The sequence below is a fragment of the Myxine glutinosa genome, chromosome 1 (assembly GCF_964187855.1).
Source record: "Myxine glutinosa chromosome 1, kmMyxGlut1.1, whole genome shotgun sequence".
Taxonomy (NCBI): Eukaryota; Metazoa; Chordata; class Myxini; order Myxiniformes; family Myxinidae; genus Myxine; species Myxine glutinosa.
Window position 1 is genome coordinate 320,052,106 of NC_136261.1, and position 23,886 is coordinate 320,075,991.

Genomic DNA, 23,886 nt, shown 5'->3' on the forward strand with positions numbered 1-23,886 from the left:
TATATATATATGAATATATATATATATGTATATGTATATATATAATTGTATATATATATATATATATATTGTTACGGACGCGGTTTAGATGTTATTTACCGAGCGGTGGTATTGCCGCGACCTAACAGTTCCCCCGATTCTTCCCCAACTCACCCGATTCACCCAGACGTTGGCCAAATCGCGCTATGCCAAATCAATGATAGAAAGGACACGACGACTGGGAAAGAGGAAACGACGCAAGGGGTACAGTTCTCAAGACCTCCGGAGGAGGGTATAATTACAGTGGTGGAGAAAAGGGGTAGATTACAAGGCAGTGAGGTAAAGACACAGAAGAGATGGGCACTTAATTACCGTCTTATCTTATCCCAGACAGACCACAGACAAACGGAACAAAGCAGACTTACACAGGGATTGATGGCAGGAAGGGACAGGTAGGTCGATAGCACAAGGTGCACCTTGGCTCGGGGACAGGATAAAGCACGGTCCAGAAGATGCGGAGAGGCCTCACAGCACTCGGAGGGGACGTCTTTCTTTCTCCAAGCTCAGCGCGCATCTGACGTCACCTCCCTCTCACCGCGCATGCTCAGCGGGGAGTGACACGCCCTCGGCTGGTTGGTTCCGCCCCACTGGGGCCGGTCCGCCGCTTCCATTGGGTGCGGGGGTTACCGGGCTCCGCCCTTGACGAGGAGCTGACAGGGAGCCCCTATTTGGTAACCCCGTCGAGCACATGTTTGATGGCGGCTCGTTGGGAAGGCCTGGTGCCCTCCCAACACCCCCTACCAACCAAGCCGGAGTGAGGACGCGCACTTCCTGCGCACGTTGTTGTTGTTGTTGTTGTTGTTGTTGTTGAACTGTGAGGAAGAGCTGCGGGGAGGTATTGGGAGGTCCTAAACTTCCTAACGGTGCCATACAATCACATTCTGGTGCAACGGAGGGTCAGAATTAATGGAAACGAGTCCTTAACTGACATAGACTAAGAATAACTAGCAAGATGTCCTATAGTTGTCTTACATGAGATGCGGTGAACCTGGGCACGACATTTAATGGGGGAAATAGGGGGAGGTCGGGTCTACAGAGTGTTGTTTACAGAAAATGGGACTAGGGAATGGGGGGATTGGGGATAGTTGGGAAGTATTGAGGAAATAGGGGAATATTTACAAGCGGATATGGATGGATGCAAATCCCATATCCGCAACAATATATATATATATATATATATATATATATATGTATATGTATGTATGTATATGTATGACAAAATTTGGGGAGCCTGCATATTCACAGTTGATAAAATGCAACCTGCTTCTCGATATATATATATATATATATACAGACTTGGCATTTAATATGGAATATTTTTTTTGTGGGGGTTAACTTACTTTTCAAGATGTCTTAGAACCAAAAGTTCATTGGAATTATGTTGAAATTCTTCTAGATTTTGTTAATGTGACCTTTAAAAGAAACAAAAAACACATTTGACATTTCGAAACAAATAAATTGATCCTTGAAAGTGATGTAAACTGATATCGCACTCAATTCATGGACAGTACTGTCTTAAACTTCTGTACGTTTTCCAGAAGTATCTCTTTATTTTGCACATTCGCCAAAAATTTTTTTAACAAAAACAAAAGTTAAATTACGACTGGGATTATGGACAGTAACATTACAGTTCAGTACTTCGTGTAACCCCCATGAGCATTCAGGAGAGCACGTACACGTTGAGGCATGCTGTTCACGAGATTTGCCAAGGTTTGGACAGGAATCGCTTGCCATGCAGTGACAATAGCCTGCTGCAATTCACGCACAGAGGTCGGCTGCTGGTCCAAGTGGTCGATTTGACGCGTTAATTCTGCCCAAAAGTTCTCTATCGGATTCATATCCGGGGACATGGCAGGCCACTCCATATGCTCTACACCATGGTCAGCAAGAAAGTGTTGGATCATGCGAGCACGATGAGGCCGTGCATTGTCATCTTGGAAGACAAAGTTTCCTCGAAAGGCTGCACGAGCAAATGGAAGCAATGTTTCTTCCAGAATGGCCCTGTACTTGAACTGGTTCAGGTTTCCATTCAGAACAACCAGGTCAGTTTTGCCCCCTGCATGAAAAGCAGCCCAAACGGTCACCCCACCACCTCCAGCTTGGACTCTTGGCACGATACAATCTTTGTAGTAGGCTTCATGCACTTGCCTGCGCACTCGGTCGCGGCCATCTTGACGATAGACCAGAAATCTAGACTCGTCACTGAAGATCACGTGATTCCAGTGTCCTGGCTGCCATTGACGGTGCTCTCTGGCCCACTGCAATCGGCGCTGGCGGTGCTGTCTGGTCAGGCGTGGCTTTCTCAGGGGACGCCTGGCACGATAGCCTGCTTGAACCAGTCGTTGGTTGACTAGCCTTCTGGATACAGGCACATTTGTCAGTTGCTGCCACTCAGCCCTAAGCCGATTAGCTGTCTTGGTACGGCCATTGCGGACTAACCGGTGCAGCTGGCGATCATCCCTCCTTGTGGTTCTGCGGGGACGTCCTGGCCTCGGTGTTGGAGTCGGGACACCCCTCTGAGCATTTCGTTTCAGGATCTTTGACACCTGACCTTGAGTGATGCCATACTGCCGAGCAATAGCATGCTCTTTCATGCCGTAATTTCGTAAAGCCACCACTCCATGACAAACAGCATTGTCGAGTTGACGGACCATCTCCAGAGGATGCGGCAATAACTTTTGGAGACGTGCAGCAGTTGTTTTCCACTAATACAGAACGCAACAACCCTTGTATACCCGACTGTGAAGCCAATCGTCAAATGCACCTGTCCGTACATTTTGCCACGCCACCTGTGATATAATCCTGTTGTTGACTTCTTGCTGCGACAGACAATCAGTGACATGGTTCTTTTAACAAATAAATCACCAAAGTGTATGAGAAACTCACCAGATTGATATACTGAGTTAAGAAAGTAAACCCAAATCAAGCAAAAAAAAATATTCCATATTAAATGCCAAGTCTGTATATATATATATATATATATATATATATATATATATATATATATATATATATATATATATATATATATATATATATATATATATATATATATATATGGGCAATTCCACGGTTACTTACATTACATATACATATATAGATGCATTCATGTAATGTATTGTAACGTGAGTAACCGTGGAATTGCCCATATATATATATATATGTATATATATATATATATATATATAATATATATATATATATATATATATATATATATATATATATATATATGATGGGGGTGAGTTGCTTGAAGGATGAAGTGGGACAAATCGTTGTGGACCCAGATGGAATTAAAGGAAGTTGGAAGAGATATATGGAAATACTGTTGAATGCAGAGAATGAATGGGATGGCAACATAGAGAGTAACCCAGTTTTAGGACCGGCAGAGAAGATAACCGAGAAGGAAGTTGAGGAAGCGATTAAAGCAATGAAGAGTAGAAAAGCGGGAGGGCCGACGGGAGTTGTGGGAGATTTGTTGAAGGCAGCGGGAAATTGGGGTGTGAAGAGAATGACAGAGATCTGCAATGTGGTGGTGAAAGAAGGCCGCATTCCAGTGGATTGGGAACTGAGTACCCTCGTCCCTCTATACAAGGGGAAAGGTGACCCTCTGGACTGTGGCTCGTATCGAGCGATAAAGTTATTGGAGCATGGAATGAAGGTATTGGAAAGGGTGTTGGAGAGGAGGATAAGGAAGAAAGTGAAGATTGATGAAATGCAGTTTGGATTTATGCCAGGAAAAGGAACGACAGACGCGCTTTTTATTGTGAGGCAGTTGCAGGAGAAGTGCATGGAGAAGAGGAAGAAGTTTTTTCTTGGATTTGTTGATCTGGAGAAAGCATTCGATAGGGTTCCACGTGAAGTAGTGACATGGGCATTGAGGAAGTTAGGAGTGGAGGAATGGTTGATCAGAGTAGTGATGGCAATGTACAAAAGAGTGCGCACAGCTGTAAGGACGAAGGACTGGAACAGTGGTGAGTTTGAGGTGAAGGTGGGAGTGCATCAGGGGTCGGTACTAAGTCCAGTACTATTTGTAGCTGTGATGGAGGTGCTGGCTCGGAACGTAAAGGAGGGTTTACTGTGGGAGTTGTTGTATGCAGATGATCTGGTGTTGATTGCAGAAAGTATGGATGGACCGAAGGAGAAGATGAACAAGTGGAAGGAATGTATGGAGACGAAAGGTCTGAAGGTGAATATCGGAAAAACAAAGGTGATGGCAAGTGGTAAAGCATGTGGTGAGGTGGAAAGAACTGGGAAGTGGCCATGTGCTATGTGCAGGAAGGGTGTCGGAGTGAACTCAATTCAATGTACAATGTGCGCTGAGTGGGTTCATCAAAAATGTCGTGGTTTGAGAGGGTCATTAACCAGTGTGGCAGCTACATTCAAGTGTAAGGTGTGCACAGAGGAAGCTGCAGATGGAGGAAATGTTGAGTTGGAACTTGGAGACGGCGTGAAGCTGGAAGGTGTGAAAACATTTTGTTACCTAGGAGACATGCTGAATGGAGAAGGTGGATCAGACTCGGCAACGGTTGCTCGAGTGAGATGTGCATGGAAGAAGTTTCGGGAACTGAGTGGCGTGCTGACGTGGAGGGGAGTGTCTTTGAAGCTGAAGGGAAAGGTGTATGCTGCATGTGTGAGAAGTGTTATGATTTATGGGAGCGAGACATGGGTAATGAACGTAGAGCAGCAACAAAGGCTGGAAAGGGTGGAAATGCGAATGGTTCGGTGGATGTGTGGAGTATCGTTGAGAGAGAGGAAGCCAAATGATGAATTGCGAAGGATGATGGGAATAGAGCCTGTGATGGATGCTGTGAAGAGGAACAGGTTGAGATGGTTTGGTCATGTGTTGAGGAAGGATGAAAGTGACTGGTTGAGAAGAGTGATGGAAATGAATGTGGAAGGAAGTAGAGGACGGGGAAGACCGAGAAAGACTTGGCTAAAGATGGTCGAAGAAGAAATGCGGGCCAGGGGGTTAACAAGGGGAGATGCAGAAAATATGGCAAAATGGAGAAGATCGTCATGGGGACCGCAAGGCTAACCCCCGCTCTCGCAGGGAAAATGGCCTTTTAAAATGCCTGTTGTTGTTTGTTGTATATATATATATATATATATATATATACATGTATATATATATATATATATATATATATATATGTATGTATGTATGTATGTATATATATTTTTATGTATGTATGTATATATATATATTTATATATGTATATGTATATATATATATATATATATATATATATATATATATATTTATTTATTTATTTTATATATATATATATATATATATATATATATATATATATATATATATATATATATATATATATATATATATATATATATATATATCTAGAAGCAGGTTGCATTTTATCAACTGTGAATATGCAGGCTCCCCAAATGTTGGGATCGTGCCTGTCGAGTTCTGACAGTACTACAAAGGACACTCGTGCAGCACAACTTGGCAGGGATACAGCTGTACTTTCACCTCGGATTGTTTCTGCCAAATACAGCTGTAGTGTGTGTGTGTGTATGTGTGTGTGTGTGTGTGTGTGTGTGTGTGTGTGTGTGTGTGTGTGTGTGTGTTTTTTTTTTTTTTTTTAACATAACAACATAAAGACACAGGTTTATGCCTTTTTGTATTGATGTAGCATTGAATGAGATGTGCAACAGGAAAAGAGGGAGGCAAGGATGAGTTGCTATTTGATTAACAAGCCTTAAGTGGAAATTTACTTGCATGCTGTCTCAACTCAATACACTAACACAAATGAGTCATGCTCCAAACATGCATTTAAGAGATGGCTATCAAAATTTCTACGCCCTCCCTGCCCTCATTAAAGTGTGGGGTTATTTTCATTAGATTGCCTGAAGATGGTTGAAACATAATTGATGACAAAATTTGTTTAAATTCACCAAATAAATAAAATACGTATTTCAAGGAAGGGTACATGACAAAAAAAGTAGAAATGAGCACAAAACCTAACCCATATTACAGAGGCAGTATTCATTCTCTCCAAAGCTCAACACAGTACTTTGGAAGATTTAAATAAAAAGCTTAGCCTGTAAGTGGGGAAAATAAATTCTGATGTTCGAGAAGCCACCCTGGCGTGACATTGTTCGTTGAACGAATGGGCCGGAGCTAATTCTCCTCCACTTTTTTTTTTTTGACATCACAAAACGTTTTATATGCCTAACAGTAAAACGTTGTGCAAGATATTTTCAGGAAAACGTCATCTTTGATCATATTTTGACACACGTCAGATGAGGAAATTGTCATTTAACTGAGAAAACATTTAGCTGAAGGTCAAGCGACATGGAAGAAACGAATCTTCAGGCGATTTGTTCAACAATGCCACAGAGGACGGCACTCAAACGTCACAATTGATTTGCTTCTGTGGGATTTTAAAATACTTTCTAACTATTGAGGTTTGGAAGTAATATATACCGTGTTTGTAATTTACGTTTTATACTGCATTGAATTCCTACTTTAATTTTCCTGTCGTGTACCTGTTAGTATTGATGCACTTTTGCTTTTCTTTTCATATTTACCGATAACTCATTGCCATTGAAAAATCATGACTATATTAACTCTACTAATTGAGCTCAGACAGCTAAATTGATAAGACCCTGGTGTTGGTCTAGCGGCTAGGGTGCCGGCTTAGGATCCTAGGATCCTGGGTTCGAATCCCGGTCGATCGCTGAATTAACGCCAGGGGGGTTGACTCAGCCTGTCATCCTTCCGAGGTCGGCTAATTGAGTACCAGTTCACTGGTAATTCCCTGTTTGTCGTTAAAGGCGGCAAAAAGGGTTGGCGTCAGGAAGGGCATCCGGCCATAAAACATTGCTTCAAAAAACAGGACCAAAAAAACAACAACAACCACGGTTCCCGAAAAAGGCCAACCCCCGCTTTGCAGGGGAAAATGGCCTCTAAAGGTTTTTAGCTAAATTGATAGAGCTTCAGACTTGTAATCTGAGGGTTTGGGGGTTCAAGTCCCTGTTGAGGCATCACCATAAGCTGATAGATGGAATTAATGTGGTATTGATAAAGTGCAGCCATTAAGGGCCTAATGACACAAAAGTTAATTCGATATATCCTTGTATATCATTGTATTGTACATCACATGTACACTCTGTATTGGGATGAAGACTTTGTCTAGTTACCTAAAGTTACTTAAAGTATTGATCTTGATTCTCTTGATTACCTAAAGTATTGATCGACACACCCGAAGTTGATATTTACCATGCAAACCAGCATGTGCATATTTTCCCACATTGCAAAGCACCATGTGCTTGATGAAGGTGCACAGCAGTTATTGAAACTCAGCTGTAATCAAGAGGCTACGTGCTGGAGAGCTGACTGACCTTCAATGTGAAATAGTTATTGGGTGCCAGAGGTTTGTGTTATTCTGTCCATTGGACCTTCCCAATTCATCTGAGGACAATGTAATGTACTTGTGAGACATAAGAGACTACTTAATGCCAATGCTTAAAATGGGACAGACATGCCGAACTAATTGACATGTCAGATAACAATCACCTTCAAATGTGGAATGGTGCAATATTACAACTGATATCTTGCAAACGTCAGTGCAACAGATTAGAGATAAGGTATGAATTGTGATTGGTGCCAAAGGCAAACAAACACCCAATTGGTGATGAAATGTACGGTTGTGAATTACAGTGCCTTCAGAAAGTATTCATACCCCTTGACCTTTTTCACATTTTGTTGTGTAACAGCCTGAATTTAAAAATTGATTAAATCGAGATTTCTTGTCACTGCTCTGCAAATTATACCCCATAATGTCAAAGTGGAATTATGACTTTAGAATTTTTACAACATAATTAAAAATGAAATACAGAAATATCTAATTTACATAAGTATTCAACCCCCTGAGTCAATACTTCATAGAAGTGCCTTTGGCAGTGATTACTGCTTTAGTCTTCTTGGGTATGTCTGTATCAGATTTGCATATCTGTATTTGGGGAGTTTCTCCCAGTCTTCCTTGCAGATTTGTTCAAGGTCTGTCAAGTTGGATGGGGAGTGTCGATGAACAGCAATCTCCAAGTCTTTCCACAGATTCTCACTGGGATTCAGGTCTGGGCTTGGGTTGGGTACTCAAAGACTTTGAACTTCTTGTTCTGAAGCCACTTCAGTGCTGCTTTGACTGTATGCTTGGGGTCATTGTCTTGTTGGAACATAAATCTTCGCCGCAGTCCAAGGTCTTTTGCATTCTGAAGCAGGTTCTCGTCAAGGATTTGCCTGTATTTGTCTCTATTCATTGTTCCCTCGATCCTTACAAATCTCCCAGACCCTGTTGCTGAAAGGCATCCCCATAGCATAATTCTGCCACCATGCTTCACGGTAGGGATGTTGTTAGATGGGTGATGAGCTGTGCTCAATTTCCACCAGACATAGCGCTTTCGATTCAGGCCAAAGAGTTCCATTTTCATCTCATTAGACCAGATAACTTTTCCCTTACGCTCTGAGTTTTTCACATTCCTTTTTGCAAACTCCAGGCATGCTGTCATGTGCCTTTTTCTCAGGAGTGGCTTCCATCTGGCCACTCTCCCATAACGCCTCGATTTGTGAAGTGCTGCAGAGACTGTTGTCCTTCCGGCAGGTTCTCCCATCTTAGCCAATGAACTCTGTAGCTCTGTCAGAGTTGTCATTGGGTTCTTAGTCACCTCCCTGACCAAGGTACTTTTTGCTTTTTGCCCATTTGCTCAATTTGGTCGGAAGACCAGCTCTAAGAAGAGTCTGGATAGTTACATATTATTTCCATTTCCTAATGATGGAGCTCACTCTGCTCTTGGGAACTTTCAACACCCTAGAAATTGTTTTATACCCTTCCCCAGATCTATGCCTCCTCATAATTATATCTCGGAGTTCTACAGACAATTATTTGGACTTTATGGTAGATTTTCTGCTCTGGCACACACTGTCAACTGTGGGGCCTTATATACAAATGTGTGTTTTTCTAAATCGTGTCTAATCAATTGAATTTGGCACAGGAGGACTCCAATAAAGTTGTAGAGACACCTCAAAGATGATCAAAGGAAATTGGATGCAACTGAGCTCAATTTGGAGTGTCATAGCAAAGGGGTTGAATACTCATTGACTCGAGACATTTCAGTTTTTCATTTTTAATTATTTTGTAAAGATTTCTTTAAAAAAAAAGAAATCCACTTTGACATTATAGGGTATTATGTGTGGAACAGTGACAAAAATCTCAATTTAATCCATTTTTAATTCGGGCTATAACACAACAAAATGTGAAAAAGTCAAGGGGTGTGAATAACTCCTGAACTCCCTGAATATTTCCTTACTGTCCCAATACTTTTTCTAATATCATCTGTTTGACATATATGAGTAGTTCTGGTTACGAATGATAAGTGCTTCATTGGTAGAGCATTTAATGCTATTTATCCAAATTATATTGTTCTCTTTTGTATATTTAAAATATATATATTTTGGATCAGAATCAACTTAGAAAAATGAGCATTATAAATTGTCAAATACCACTGTGGGTGATATTTTACTTTTGCATGAATTGCGTATTAATACAATGTATCTAATTCCATATACTGTACGTGGATCTAGCAGGGGTACCTGGTGCTGCCTGGTACTGTTCTAATGCTGTTGGCATTTTGAAGAAATCAAATTTTGTTATGTTTTTCTATTTTTGTGGGCTAAAAACACTTCTCTACACCCATTAATGAATGGGGTCAGGGATTTGGGTCAATGGGCTCAGGATGGGGTCAGGGATGAATGGGGTCAGGGATGAATGGGGTCAGGGATTATCATTTGATATTACCTTTTACATCGCGACAAAGGCTTAGGCACTATAGAGCGATTAAATAAATAAATAAATAAATAAATATTTTTTAAATCCAACTTTTTTAAAAAAAAATTTGGCCTAAAAACACTCCTCTGGCACGCACCGATAAACCTCTGAAAGTTTGACAAAAATCCGTGCAGACATCTCTGAGAAAAATGGTGACAGACAAACATCTCTCGTCATATCGATTGCATAATAAACCAGAGCATATAATTTCTGTATTTCAAATATATAGAATCATTTGATGATTCAAATGTAAACAGATTTGTAAACAAACACTCCAGATTTGTAAACAACATCCAAAATATAATCCCAAATATTTTTTGGAAGAAGACTGAATTTTGGCTTCAACCTTTGTTTGCGCACATATAATTGATTTTCTGCTAAGCTTCATACCGTTACAGGAACATCCAAGAAAATAAAACGTATCTGTTACCAGGAACACTGCACTTCATTCCAATTGATTATGATAATAAGCATTGGGGTTTTGAAGCACCAATTAAAGCAGAGGTCACAGCCATCTTCGTATACAAATGGTCTTGGAAGCGTTTTTTTTTTTTTTTTTTTGTATACAAGATCGAGGCTCGTAAAAGAGCCAACATTAATCACACAAAAAGTCAAACCGACACATGAAACACAAAATAAGGGGAGCAGTAGACAAGATGGGGAGAGAGGGGGAAGGACACAAACACAACATTTGAGAGCAGGGACAAGCGTTAAGATGGATACATTCAGGTTTATATCATCTCCTATAGCTTCAGTTCGGTCTTTCCTTCATGCTGATAGTGTTTTCCGTATAATTTATTGATTCCAAAAATTGTTCGTTTTACTCACAAAAATGGATTCGTACCTAACTTTTCAGGGAGGACATCGAAGTCAGCTTGTCAGCTCCGTTTCTGCCCGAGTTTATTGTCCTCTGATTTAAGTGCCTCTCATTTGCATCTTAAAATTAAGACCTATTAAGGCGGTGTGGCTCTCCGTGGGGCGATTAGGCACCCGTAAACAGATAAATAAAGCCCTCAATCACAGCCAATTCGAAAATGCGTTTGTAAGTCGGGTGCTGTCGTGATCTGCCTTTTGTCCTACCACCTGCTGTCTCTCACTGTCAGCGAGACCTGTAGGGCACCATGGAGAGAGAAAGACCTTGGAAATGCAAAACGAAAAATGTTTGTCTTTGTAAAAAAGAAAAAAAGATCAACATTCCCATGACAAAACATCCACAGGTTTTTTTTCGTTTTGTTTTTTACCTCCCCACCCCCCATCCCAATTTACCAACTTACATTACAATACTATAATTTATGAAAATCTATAATGTGAAAATGTCTGATAAAGCAATATAACAGGTGAAATGAGTAAGGAATTTTAGGATTTAAAACTTATACTAGCGAGTTGCCATCTATGCAGGTGAACAAATATTATAATTATGAGTGTACTCGTTTTGTTTCACTTTGTGTTGTTGAAGTAAAAGTTTTGTGTGAAATTCCATGTCACGCTGTGCCCATTTTGCGTGGTTCAAACCAACCTAGTTTGTCGCTTGGAAATCATTCGCCTTCCCTTGATCTTTGTTTTTTCTTCTTTTGCGGTAAAGATTTCTTGGTCTCTGTTTGAGCTGAGCTGGAAAGTTCACATTGTAGGGCTGAAACTTGCCTAAACACATCGACATTGCATGCCATCTCCTTCTGCAACACAGGGAGCTCTGCGAGAGCAGGCCCGTGTGGACGACACTGTGAGCCAAAACATCTCGGCGACAATCTACGATGACATACAGCAGGAGATGAAACGTGCAAAGGTCTCACAGGCCCTTTTTGCAAAAGTGGCAGCGATGAAGAGCCAGGTTGGTTCCTGGTTGTTCTTTTTTTTCCTCTTATCCTTTGTTTTGGATGCAATTGAGTCATTAAATGAGGTATTTGAGACAAATTTTGATGATGTAATTTCAAAACAAATTTGAATGGTGCTATTTATTTATTCATTTAATAATTAATTTATCTGTTTTATTTTATCGAAATTTATCTCCAATTTTCAGAAAGACACTACTTCTCAGTGGGTCAACTGTACTAATCAAGGTATTTGCTATAATGTGCTGGTATTCATTCAACACTGAAGGTTTGTGTGGGGAATCAAAGGTCCTTGGTAGGATTTGTGAATTTTCTTGTTTCTTTTTTATTTCATTTTAACCCTTGGATGCAGTGATTGGTCCTCGGAGGCCCACAAGGTTTTTTTTGTTGCAAAAACTATGCTGAACAATTTTTTTTTGGAATGAGCCTCATTTTCACTTTCACGTTGTTACACAAAATTCAGTGACATAAAGAAAAAATTCATTCAGGCTAGTGGGAAAATCTTCATTCTTCATTTATAACCCGAAAATCCGACACGAACGCAGGCCTGGGGTCTTTGAGGCCCCACATAAATGTTGTTGTACTACTATTGGTCCAAGAGTTATCAAGTGACCACTATATTCGTCATGTGTGTGCGTCTGTCTGTGTGTGTGTGTCTGTGTGTCTGTCTGTCCGCAGCAAAACTACCCGATGATATCATCCGATCTTGATGAAACTTGGGTGGGAGGTTGATATCATGATCTAGTTGTGTCCTGCCTAGAGTGGGCGTATTGTGCCCATTGTGGGCGGGGCCACGTCCGAAAAAGATGTCCTTTTAGGGAGTAATCGATTTCAAGCTACATCTTCTCCGAGGGGTTTGGTGGAATCTGACAGGGGTTTCGATATTTGGTTAGGCCAATGTCATGTGTCTAGCCCCACCGAGCTCGATTTTTTTTCTTTTTTTTTTCTTTTCATTTTTCACCGAATTTTCGGTATTGTGTAGCTAACTAACCTCATAACTGATTATACATTATTTTCTATCTCATTTCAAGGTCAGTAACCTTCCTTTTGACATTTCCAGACCTGGCCTATCCGGGCCTGTTTCGGTTATAGTCCGTCCTTTGTCATTGAATACTGCTCGCTCGTGAACCATTGTCGTCTCCTGACTTGTGTTATATTATTATTTTATTGATATGAGCCTCATTATATGCTCCTATAACTTGGTTACAAATAATTCAGTGACAAAAATATGAAAATTAAAAAAAACTTTAAACGAATACATTCGTGGGGCCTCCGAGGCCCAATGGCTGCATAGGTGCAGGATTTTTGACAGTTGTGGACATATATATTCTAAATAAAAGGATTAGTGAATCATATTTTTTGAGCAAATACTCCTCCATGAGCCTCAACCTTTTCGAGAAAAAAATTGGAAAAACCAAGAACCAAAACAATAAGATTCATTACTTGTATGTGATTCTTCCAACTAATAGGATCAATGATTCACGTTTTCTGAGCAAATACACATCCATGAGCATCGACTTGGATTGAAAAAGGAAAAAAAAATCTATAAAAAATCTATAAAACATTACACAAATACATCCGTTGGGCCTCCGAGGCCCAATGGCTGCGTTTATGTAGGATTTTTGACGCCTGCATCTAAGAGTTAAGAAGGTTTCTGGATTGACTAATTCAGAAGCATACCTATAGGGAGATGAGCATATTAACATGTTGGGATAATATTGGCGTTTTCCCACCATTAATTGCTCCGTATAGCCATGAGCTTGTTTCCTGAGCATCCGCCGAGTTGTTGTCCAAAAACGTGGATCACACATTGCATTTATTGTTCCATTGAGGAGCTCATAGAGATGCTTTTGCATAGGTTACTGTGGATGATGACAGCACCACAAAACAATAGATGTAATATTAAATGAAGATATCGAATTCAAAATGGCACTTTCTTGTTACGAGGCACGTGCTTGGATTGTGCGAGATGACACGGACAGCCCATTAAGCAGGTTTTGCTGATTTGATGCAAAAGTTTTCTCTACTTCTCCCAGAATTCTTGTTAGCGCAACTCATTGTGATTTGTTGATGACATGGCTTCCCAAAGGAAAGCTTGAGTAACGAGGAGCTTATTCATTCCTTCATTCATTCTGAGTGCCATACATCACAAATTTATTCTGAACACCCAAAAAGACTGCTAACCCTCACCACCAATGGGTCCGCCTGGCACATCACAAGCTGTTGCAGTACATGCATCTACACCCGCAATTTCACTCCTCCGGGGCTGGGACGGGGGAGCGGGAATGATGGAACGTCGGGCATCGCACATCCATTCTGGGGGAAACGGCCGATGTCAGTTTAATGCCGGCGAACATCTGGAACCCACTCGCCCCAATCTCCGCTGCCACGCACCCGGCTCTTGTTCTCGCTTGAACGCGAAGCACCCGACACGCTCTCTTACACGCAGTGCCTTTTGGAGTGTTTGAATCAGTCGGTGAATCTTTTGACCCCTACAGTAATATTAAACAAAAAAAATTACTAATGCCCTGCATCTGATGCTGTACAATTTGTTACCATTTTGTCTGACCTTTGTCTCTCCATATATGATGCAAATGCACTTTGAGCAGCAATATCATATTTAAATTTGCCTCGGTGCACATAAAAGTAGCAATTAGAAGTTTGGTGGGTTTATGTTTTGGGCATCTGTTAAAAAATAACTTTTATGTCCAGGGGTTTCATTCGTTTAAAGATAATGCAAGTATATAGAGTTTTGAGGAAAGCCAGGTGTTGGTTTAGCGGTTAGGGTGCCGGCTTGGGATCCTAGGATCCTGGGTCCAAATCCTGGTTTATCGCTGAATTAACACCAGGGGGGTTGACTCAGCCTGTCATCCTTCCGAGGTCGACAAATTGAGTACCAGTTCACTGGTAATTCCCTGCGTGTCGCAAGAGGCGACTAACAGGGTTGGCGGCAGGAAGAGCATAAAACATTGCTTCAAAAAGAGGACCACGATGCCCGAAAAAGACAAACCCCTGCTCTGCGGGGAAAAATGGCCTCTAAAGGTGGTATAGAGTTTTGAGGAACTGCGACAATCTTGTACCACAGCATTTGTTGTATATACAAGTAGAGGCCCATGCAATCTTTACCTTGCATCAGGATGTTCATGACACTTGGTGAAGCACCCTTCGATCCAAAAGCTCAGCTGCCATTCCAGTGTCCTCACCACTGGGTTTCCATCTCAGAAAACAGCTTTTTGGGGGTTAAAAGAAAAAAATAAAGGTGGTTTTTTTCTCTTTCAAGATAACCAAGACTTATGGAGAAAATTAAACGTGCAATATAATGCATGAAAGACAATTACATTGCAGCACATTATATAAAGTAACGAAGTACCATAAAATCGAAGCTAACCCTACCTACCATTTCCACTACCTTGATGACACGCACTTGTTTCATTGAGTTACAAAGCAGGGATCCCATTAGTGCTGGCTAATCGTTAAAATTACTACTTTGTTGAAATTGTCAATTTGAAATGCAAATTCTCATTGAGCTTGTAATGATTCTCTGTATTCAATCAAAGTGCTATGCTGGGACATAAAAATGTCAATGTAGTTTATCAACTGCTTCACTTTAACTAATATAACGAGCACCAATTGAAAGCACATCCAAAGAAACGCACAAAAACGCACTTTTTTCTTGTTTAGGGAGCATTAACCAAAAAACTTCATTCCAAAATAGTACTTTCACCCACCCCAACCCTGTTTCTCCTTAACCTCAATATCTTTGGGATGTTGCCAAAAGTATTGGGACAGTAATAAAATTTAAAAGTTTCGTGTTGGATTGTGGGCTGTTGATTCTGGCCCTTGGGCAGCATTCCAAAACATCCCGGAGTCGTTCAATTAGGCTCGAATCAAGGCTTTGGGCTGGCAAACGCAGATTTTGATGTGTCGACCTTGACCCATTTCCTTATAGGCAAAGCAATACAGCAAAGTATGTTGTCACACGGATATACGTAAGGGCCCACATCTTCATGGAGCATCAAATCCGGTACCAAAGCATAGTACAAAACATGACAAGACGTCTTTATTGATTACATGTTGTTTTGCAATGTGGAGGTGGGAGTTGAAAAATGTACAGGCAGCTTTGGAGGGTTCTTCTCAAATATGAATGTGATCTCTCAATATGTTTGGCAATACAGTGAACATTTCCCCCTTCATGTCTCTTCTTGTTTTTCTCTTTTCCCTTTTCTCTCACTTTGTTTACTTAGTCGAGGCTCGTGGAAGAGCGAGAACAATTAGAACATATAATAAAGGTAGCAGGAGACAAGACGGGGAGAGAGAGAGGGAAGCACAACAGTAGAGAACAGGTACTAGCGTTCCTGTTTCACAGTCACGTGAAAAAGAAAGTACACCCCATGTAAAGTTTTGACTTTTTCAACATATTTCAACATACAGCTATTTGATCTTCATTTCAACAATATTGATAGATAAAGGTGATATAATATAACAAATATCATGAAACATTTACATTTTGTAGTCCATTGTATAATTGAAATAAACATAAATGCAAATTTCGCATGTGGAAAAAGTAAGTACACTCCCTACATTTATCACTACTTCAAATACCTAAAATTAGAATCAGGTGCACCAGCTCAGGTGCAAATGATTAGAACATCGTCAGAGAGGATCTTGGAGGAACCTGTCTTATTTAAACCTCAGACATTTAGTTTGGTTTGCTCTTTGTTGTTGAAGTGTGCGGCGTCACCATGCCCAGATCAAAAGAGCTCTCTGAGGCCTTCAGAAAGAAGGTTATAGATGCCTACGAGTCTGGGAAGGGATTTAAAAAGATCTCCAAACAATTTGAAATCAATCATTCGACTGTCCGGAAGATCATCTACAAGTGGAGAAGATTCCAAACAACTGCCAACTTGTTCAGGCCAGGCCACCCCAGCAAGTTCAGCCCGAGAGCAGACCGCAAGATGCTGAAAGAAGTCTCTAAGAACCCCAGAATGTCATCACGGGACCTACAGGTAGCTCTTGCCACTGTTGATGTCAAAGTGCACGAGTCTACCATGAGAAAGAGGCTGCACAAATTTGATCTACATGGGAGGCGTGCCAGGAGGAAACATTTTCTGTCCAGAAAGAACATCAGGGCAAGACTAAAGTTTGCCAATGAACACCTAGGCAAAGACCAGCACTTCTGGAACAATGTGCTCTGCACAGATGAGTCAAAGGTAGAGCTATTGGGCAACAGTACCAGAAGACGTGTTTGGCGAAAACCAAAGACAGCATTTGACCACAAGAACCTGATACCAACTGTAAAGCATGGTGGTGGAAATATTATGGTTTGGGGAAGCTTTGCTGCATTAGGGCCTGGGCAGCTCGCCATCATAGAATCCACTATGAATTTTTCATTGTACCAGAGGGTGCTTGAGGATAATGTGAGGCCATCTGTCGGGAAGTTGAGGCTCAACCGAAGGTCGACCTTGCAACATGACAATGAAACTCCACCAAGGAATGGCTGAAAAGAAAGAAATGGAGGGTTCTGGAATGGCCAAGTCAAAGCCCGGATCTAAATCCCATCGAGATGTTGTGGGGGGATTTGAAACGAGCTGTGCATGCAAGAAACCCCTCAAACATCGCACAGCTGAATGAATTCTGCATGGAGGAGTGGGAAAAACTTTCTCCCAGTCGATGCCAGAGACTGGTAGACAGTTATAAGAAACGCCTACTTGAGGTTGTTTCTGCCAAAGGGGGCAATACCACCTATTAGAGCCAAGGGTGTACTTACTTTTTCCACATGCGAAATTTGCATTTATGTTTATTTAAATTATACAATGGACTACAAAATGTAAATGTTTCATGATATTTGTTATATTATATCACCTTTATCTATCAATATTGTTGAAATGAAGATCAAATAGCTGTATGTTGAAATGTGTTGAAAAAGTCTAAACTTTGCATGGGGTGTACTTACTTTTTCACGTGACTGTATGTCAGGAGATCTGTGGAAGGGAGAGGGCTAGGGCTGTGCACACGGGATAAACAAGATGGACACTACAAGGACTTTCAGAGAGAAAACGGAATTTGAAGGAGGTGTATTAACGGGGGTAGAAAAGATCAAGGTTGTGGATGGGGGCAGATATGAGATGGTGGTGCACAGTTGTTTTGAAGACCTGGAGGGAGGAATGTGTGGGAGTTTGTTCCAGAAGTGGGAAGAAATAAGAGGAATGAAAGAGTGAATGTGAGCAGAGAGTCTTGATTTTGGCGGTTTCACCAGAAGAGGGTTGCTGGCAGATCTTGTTCTTCCTGCAGGAATACTTGGGGAATAGAGCACAGACAGCAGGTGGTGCAAGGCCAGAGAGGAGTTGGTAGAAGATAGAAAGACCACCAACCTGCCTGCAGTGAGGGATTGAAGAGATTGGCGGGCTTTGTTTCATTCGATATACAGATGTGATTGTCGTTTTTTGCGTACCGTCTTGTTTATCAGTGCACCTGTGCATGGCTAAGGCATTATCTCTAGCAACGTGAGTGTTCATGCATGAAAGCCCTTTGACATCGGGTGAATGGACGGTGCCATGGATGTCATATGCTTCTGTCATGAACTCTCTTCTGTTATAAGGTGTCATGTTATAATATGTTTGGGTATTGCAGAAGATTGTGTATTTGATGTGGGTCGTGCTCTCACTGGTTTATTAAATTTTTTAGTTATTTATTTATTTAGTTTAGTTTAGTTATTTATTTTTATTTATTTTTTAGTTTATTTTATATTTGTTTATTTATATTAATTTTTTTAGCTAGTTTATTTATTAGCTAGTTTAGTTTATTTATTAGCGTTTATTAGCTGAGAGTCAAAGAAGGGATCTTTTGATGTAATTTTCACGAGTGGATGCATGAGATCTGGTTGAAAATATAAAGCATTCAGAAGATAGTGGAGCGAGCTTTTGTAGAGATTTTGGATGAGCATAGGAAAGACCATGTACATGTGAATAAACATGGGCCACAGGAATAACACCAAAAAAAACATTAAAGGTCTATTGAAATATCAATATTCAGGTGTGTAGTGAAAATAAAACAATAGACTAATATGGAGCCTGGTGTTGGCTTAGTGGTTAGGGTGCCGGCTTGGGATCCTTGGATCCTGGGTTTGAATCCCGGTCGATCGCTGAATTAACACCAGGGGGGTTGACTCAGCCTGTCATCCTTCCGAGGTCGGCAAATTGAGTACCAGCTTGCTGGGATGAATGATCACGGTGTGTACCCCGATTTAGAATAGGTACACCGTATCCCTGCGCATCGTAAGAGCGTGACCAAGGGTTGGCGTCAGGAAGGGCATCCGGCCATAAAAAAACATTGCCTCAAACAGGGAACCATGATTGTCATGGGGCCCGCAAGGCTAACCCCCGCTCTAGCGGGGAAAATGGCCTTAAAACGATCATTCATATTCATTCATTCATTCATTCATTCATTCAGACTAATATGGGCTCAACGGTTGTGGGTCCTGTAAGGAAGTGATGGTATATGTTAAGGTGATCTTGTGTGTTACCATTTATTCCTTGACAGCCATTAATACATACTCGCTCTGTCGTAACGACAATTTTGGAGCATTTTGAGGACAGACACATAATTAAGCGTTGGGTCACGAGAAAATGTTGAAGATCCGAATGAGAGAGAGAGCGAGCCGATAGACAAATGGTAATGCATTGAGTGCATTCTGTCGATCTGGAGGTACAAGGAACTGCCACGCTTTGTTGTGCCACCAACGACACACAAGCAAAATGTGCCAATGGTAATTGGAACAAATGTGTTGCATGTAGGCTAAACCGATTTGTTTGCGGAGGCTTATGAGTCCAAGTTAGCTAGAGTGAAGAAACACTGCAGTATGTTGTATTTTATTAGATGATAGTGCTACAGCATGAGCAAGTAGGGTACTTGCAAAAACTTATTAAGCCAATTGAGGATAGCAACCTGGAGTGCTCAGATTTTGGTGAGGGAGTGAGAATTCCAGAATGTCAATAGAAGATTCATGTGCAGGAAATAGGGGGGGAAAAAAAACCTGGCTTTCAAGTACAAGGTGAATATGCTGATTGCAGGATATGCTTTTCACTTTGGGAAGACCTTTATGATAAAGCACCAGATCCCTTTGATTCATGATGATCCTTTCTGACTGCCATAATCAGCACATTCCACTAGATTATTTCCAGGAAGTTCGCAGGCAGATTCTGAAAACTGAAAAAGCTGGGATTGCTTGTCTTGAGCCCTGATGTAGGCCCCTGGTGGTGGTTCAGGAAAAAGATGATACTAATGAACTGTGAGTACTGCCGACTGAATCGATGAACCGTGCGAGATGAATACCCATTGCCATGGATGAATGAGGTGCTTGGGTCACTGAGACAAAATAGTTCTTTGTTAGACCTGAAGTCAGTGTATCATCATATTCAGGTCTAAGAATTGAACAAAAGCAAGAGTGTGTTCAGTACGTCGATGGGCCTCTGAATTTAATCGGATACCTTTGTGCGGGCAAACCCTTGCTATATATCGGTGATTGATGAGGTCTTGTCTCTCTAGTGTTTTCTTCACCCTTTCAAGAGTATGTGGAAAAACTCCCACAAGTCTGTGATCATCGGTGACACATTCTTGCTGCAGCTGGAGATATTGAAGTGCCACTTATTTCCCAAATTACATTATTTGGGGCATGTGGTTACCTTGCAGAGTTTGACCTGTGGCTCAGAGAAGTTAGAGGCTGTGAATGACTGGCCAGTCCCAATGGACAGAAAGGATCCAAAATTATTCGGGTTTGCTGGCTACTATTTGAGATTTGATAAAGGCTTCTCTTCTATTGCAGCGCCACTGTACAAGTTCACATCAAGTAATCTCTGCAAGAAAGTCAAACGTCAGCATAAGTCAAGACGGGCAATGCCATTTCAAAAGGATGCCACCTTCCTGAAAGCTTCTAACGACCTAAGAACCTTCTTTAGCAGAGCGCCGGTGCTGACATGTAGTTTTCAGCAACCCCTTTCTCTTGTAAACGGATGCATCTCGAGAAGGTTTGGGGGTGGTTTGGTTGCAACTTAAGGATGAGAAAGAGTGAGTGATTACATATGCTACCAGTGAACTACTATCACATACCTGTTTTCCAGAACATAAACCGTAGTTCCTTGCCCTAAAATGGGCAATCACAGACAAGCAGTGAGAAGACAACAATCTGCTGATAATCTTGATATATCCCAAGCTGGATGCTAGAGCACAGCGATTGATGGTGGCGTTGGCATCTTATGAGTTTGACAGTGTATCGCCAGGGAAAGAGTAATTGATGCCATAATGCAGAGGGGTTGTCATGGTGGCCTAGGAGGGCTGATTTATAGAACAAAAGAGGGATTTTGGTGCCCTTCAGATTTTAATAGACCAGGAAATGGTGCAGGTCATCCTTGACAGGGTAGAGATGGAAAAATATGAGCAGCATTGTTGAATTAGACAACACAGAGATGAGCAGCCAGCAACTGGTTCAGGGGCATTGTCTTGCACTGAAATATAAGAAACAAGAACGGCACTCGGTAGAGAGCATACCTCAGCCAGGCTGAACAGTTTACATTTTGTATCCCAAAGGTAGAGAGCATACCTCTGCCACTGATGGGCCAAATCTGGATTCGGACCTGAACCAAAATCTAATCGGCTTGTTCTTGTCGCCTATCCAACTCATCCACTTCGTTTTGACATATGTTGTCCACAACTTTTTGAAATATCATGCCGTATGTCATTTTTGCCCTATCTCTCAATGGTGAAGAATTAGCCTGGTGTTGGCTTAGCGGTTAGGGTGCCGGCTTGGGATCCTAGGATCCTGGGTTCGAATCCCGGTTGATCGCTAAATTAACGCCAGTGGGGTTGACTCAGCCTGTCATCCTTCCGAGGTCGGCAAATTGAGTACCAGCTTGCTGGGATGAATGATCCCGGTGTGTACCCTGGTTTAGAATAGGTACACCGTATCTCTGCGCATCGTAAGAGGCGACTAAGGGTTGGCGCCAGGAAGGGCATCCGGCCGTAAAAACATTGCCTCAAACAGGGAACCATGATTGTCATGGGGCCCGCAAGGCTAACCCCCGCTCTAGCGGGGAAAATGGCCTTAAAACGATCATTCATTCATTCATTCATTCTCAATGGCAAAGAATCACTTAAAAAAATTCAAATCCGGATCTACACCAAATATAATCATTTCGTCCTTGTTACATAGCCATACCTATCCACCAAATTTCAGCTGAATCCGTCCACAACCTTTTGAGATTTCCTGTTCACAAACAGACAGACAGGGGTGAAAACTTAACCTCCACTTACCTTGGGTGTCGGATGTAATAAACAATGCAGTTGTGAGGAAGTGATATTCTTCCTGAAGCTGTTTCTGAGAAGGCATAGTGTGGGAGGACCTTTCAAGTGCAAGCAAAGTTATAGTTCCCTTCATACTGGCAACAACATGCATCAGGGAGTTTGTGTGGTTACTGGTAACACAACTGGGAAAAGTTACAAATTGTAACAAAATGTATTGTTGTTCCCGGGGCAACACATCTGAAGAATACATCAAATATATCTGCTGTTTATTTTAAACTGAGAAAAATAGCTCTTTATGCTTGTTAGCTGTTTTCCTGTACTTTACTTTTCCGTTGAATGATTATATTCGGAATGTTAAAGTTATGAAGTTGTTTTGCTGAATGTTTAAGGGAATTTTTTCCTGTTTTTCTTTTAATCTTAATGTGATATCAAGTGTTTGTCATGGTATATGTCCTGGAAGTCATGTTTCTAAAAAAGGGGGAGGATGTTATTGTAAGTGGGAATTGTAGACTCAGTGGAGGTGACTGGTGAATGGACGTAGAGTTGTCTCGAGAGGGGGTCGTGATACGTAGATTGTGAAGTTGGTAACAAGGCTGAAGGAGAGATGGCGTGTTTTAGTGGTAGCTGAGTGAAAAGTTGCTGATTGTAAATAGGCACCTCCATGTTCAGTTAATTAAAAGACTGAAAAGGTCAGTGGTCTCTGAGTACTTTATGTTGACTCTCACTGGGTGCACTTTGGTCTGTGTTGTGTGGGTGGTGCTCCAGATGCTCAAATGCTTTCTACTGAGTGACTTGGAAGAAGAATAAAAGCAACAGAGTCAGGTTTTCCACCATGGCCACAGCAGCTCCATCCCCTCCGGGTATAGTGCGCCTGAGCCACGTGTTAGGCCTGAGGGCGCTTGCATATGCTCTCGAGTGGAACTAAACAGGATATAGGAAGTGAAGAGAAATGAAGGTCTGATTAACTGCCTTTCAACCATGTAACAATGCATGATGCATTTATACTCTAGAGTCTAGAGTCTAGATGGATGAGAAGGAAATTGTTCAGAGGGGCATTCTAGGAATGAGATGCTTGCATTATTCCAAGACATGGCAACTGTTACGGATTCGTCACTTCCATCTTTGTGGTTTTCATCCACTTGAAGCATTTTTAGTTCCATGTACTATTATTGTTATAATTTGAGTGAAATGGAGATAAATATCTTCAAAAGGACAAAATTAGTGTTTTAAAAGAAAAACGAAATGGATCGGGAGAAACCGGAAGAAGAAGAGGAGGAGGCTGAAGCGGCTCAATTGAGATCGGGAGAGAAAGGCCGATCGGGTTCGAGGTATCGAGCGGACGCTGGCGAACGTTGGTCACGAACGAATATTGGTTTCCCCGGGAAAGGGATTCCTGTGACAGAGTCGTTATCGCTGTGGCAGATAAACCTGCGTGACGGGTTTTGTGGTTGATTCCAAAAGTGAATCATTGTTGGAGAGCAGGTACGCCTCCATTACGGGCCCGTCCGCCATTTCACCTCGCACCAGCCATTTCACCACGCACCAGCCGTTATCCTGGTTCTCGTGTGTCGTGGATTTCGATTGGGAATTCGCTGTTTTCCGCTTGGGAGCCACTGCTCGTTCATATCAGCGTCCTTGTCTGGTGAACTGAAGGTGTGAATTCCCCGTCGCCTTTTGGGTGAACTTTTGCCTGACCGACGTCAGCCCGACGCCACCCAGCGGCTCTTCGGCAGCGTCGACTGTCAGCCGTTCTGGGTTCAGGTCTCAATACGACCTTTTTCTTGTGATCACCGGAGCGTGGATCGACTTTGGCCTGGTGTCGTGGCAGTGACTTTGGCGGTGTTACATTTCGCTCACATAGAGTACCG

The 23,886-nt window shown here is 41.7% G+C and overlaps 1 protein-coding gene across 1 annotated transcript in view; it reads left to right on the plus strand.

Moving 5' to 3' along the window:
* Window positions 1-23,886, plus strand: part of SATB2 (SATB homeobox 2) — a gene marked incomplete in the record, with an annotated part of 129,174 nt that overhangs the window by 74,466 nt on the left and 30,822 nt on the right. The window contains 1 exon segment of the mRNA XM_078769492.1: window positions 11,578-11,721. Within this exon segment, the coding sequence (XP_078625618.1) occupies window positions 11,578-11,721 (144 nt within the window).